The 1,848-nt window shown below is 35.6% G+C and overlaps 1 protein-coding gene across 1 annotated transcript; it reads left to right on the top strand.

The window, feature by feature from the left end:
* Positions 1–1,092: 1,092 nt before the first annotated feature.
* Positions 1,093–1,737, top strand: LOC117100713 (dehydrodolichyl diphosphate synthase complex subunit DHDDS-like; the record flags this gene model as incomplete). The annotated part of the gene is made up of 2 exons (XM_033240501.1): positions 1,093–1,299; positions 1,588–1,737. Coding segments are annotated over exons 1-2 (345 nt in total), but the record flags the coding sequence as incomplete, so codon positions are not given.
* Positions 1,738–1,848: the final 111 nt, after the last annotated feature.

Raw genomic sequence — 1,848 nt, 5'->3', positions numbered from 1 at the left:
CTAAATTTTTCAATATTGTAAAAAATTGGAGAAAAAAAGAAAATTACATTCAAAATTAAGTCTGAAGTGCCATTTCTGGCCATCTAGAGGTGATATAATTGTAAAATTTCTTACCTCAGCCCCAGCCATGGTGGGCCTAAAGTGGTATAGACCCTCCATCTGTCAAAGTCCCTCCCTGGGCCCCCTCTATTTCAAATTCCTGGATCAGCCACTGCTGAGGCTGAAAACACCCTACGCCCCTGCTGTGTTGTATATTCCTGAATAAGGTAAAAAAAAAAATTAAGATGTAAGAAAAACTGTAATTAAGTGAATCAATCATCAATTGACACTTTGAGTGTATGGTTTCAGGCACATGTTCAACAAACCACTGCAACAAAGCACTAAATTCATTCCTTATCTGTGAACTTACGGATAGTGATGTAGGAAGTGTTTGTGTTAAGAAGACCTTGCACAGTGGCTCAAAATTAATTGTTTTTGTGTTTCACATAGTTTGCAATTAATTAAGGAATACAAAACTCTATTCAAAATTTCTGTATGCAATAATATCTATTGAAAACAAAAAGAAAAAGAATTCTGACAATTTCATCATGAAAGACAACCAGATACTTCTCAATAGGGTTGTACTGTACATTACTAGATGATGCAATCAAACATAAAGATTACTCCTATTACTTTTTTATCAAGTCATCGATCAAGAGGGTAGAGGATTTTTCAATTGATGTACAGCATTCCAATCAGTATAAACAACTTTTACATGACTAATATTTTCATTTTGCTTTTCTCAATAAAACAGTAGCGGGAGGTGTGGGTCAGAAGAGCTAAGGCCGCCAGAACTCGAGGACCTGTTTTATTTTGGGCATAATATGCTACAAAACATTGCAAAACAGCTAAAAAAGACCCAGTATTAGCCAGTTTCTATAGATGCTAGTGGTTAGCCCCTGGACCCCAACCACAGCTCACCTTGGAAATGTCAGATCCCTCACAGGCACCTTCACCCACCCCTCAAATCCCCATAAAAGGGATCCTAGAGCCACCACTGCGATGTAACATTATCATCCAAGCCTAACATTCTCCCCTTGTTTTCTTCCGTCAGATTCACAAAAAATGGCAACAGTGTTTAAGGATGAGAAGGATCTGCAACCTATGACCTGGCTTCACAAGTTCTGCTGTCGTATCTTGAAAGCGGGACCAATTCCCAAACATGTTGCCATCATCATGGATGGCAACAGAAGATTCGCCAAGAAGCATCAATATGACAGTACACTTGGACATGCAAAAGGATTTGATAAATTAGCAGAGGTAAGCTAAAATTTAGTATTGTTATTGATTGCTATTATTTTTTAAATTATTATCAAAAAATGAAAGAAAGAAAATTATACCCAAATTTAAGTCTGAGAGTGCCATTTCCAGTCATCTAGAGGTGCCATACTCATACATGTTCTTACCTCTCCAATTTTGAATTCCTAGATCAACCACTGTTATTGTTGTGGTTATTTATTTTTATTTATCTTGTCATTCATTAAATGTTGTTGTAGTAAAAAATAATACCATTATGTGCAATTAGTAATATTAAATTATTTTTTTCAGACTTTAATGTGGTGTTCGGAACTAGGTATCAACGAGGTAACAATATACGCATTTAGTATAGAAAACTTCAAAAGATCAAAGGAAGAAGTGAATTACATAATGGATCTTGCAAGGGAAAAATTCCATCGGCTTCAAGCAGAGAAGTATGTAGTAAGACTTTGTTGTTTTGTGCAATACTGTGGTTATAATTCTTTGATGGCTGACATTTAAATATTTCATGCATTTTAATGCAAATTACAGATTTGTCATGCAGTAGAATGT

The sequence above is a fragment of the Anneissia japonica genome, unplaced genomic scaffold (genome assembly GCF_011630105.1).
Source record: "Anneissia japonica isolate Jap-2015-1 unplaced genomic scaffold, ASM1163010v1 scaffold90833_len1848_cov112, whole genome shotgun sequence".
Classification (NCBI taxonomy): Eukaryota; Metazoa; Echinodermata; class Crinoidea; order Comatulida; family Comatulidae; genus Anneissia; species Anneissia japonica.
This window is presented reverse-complemented; position numbering and strand designations above follow the sequence as displayed.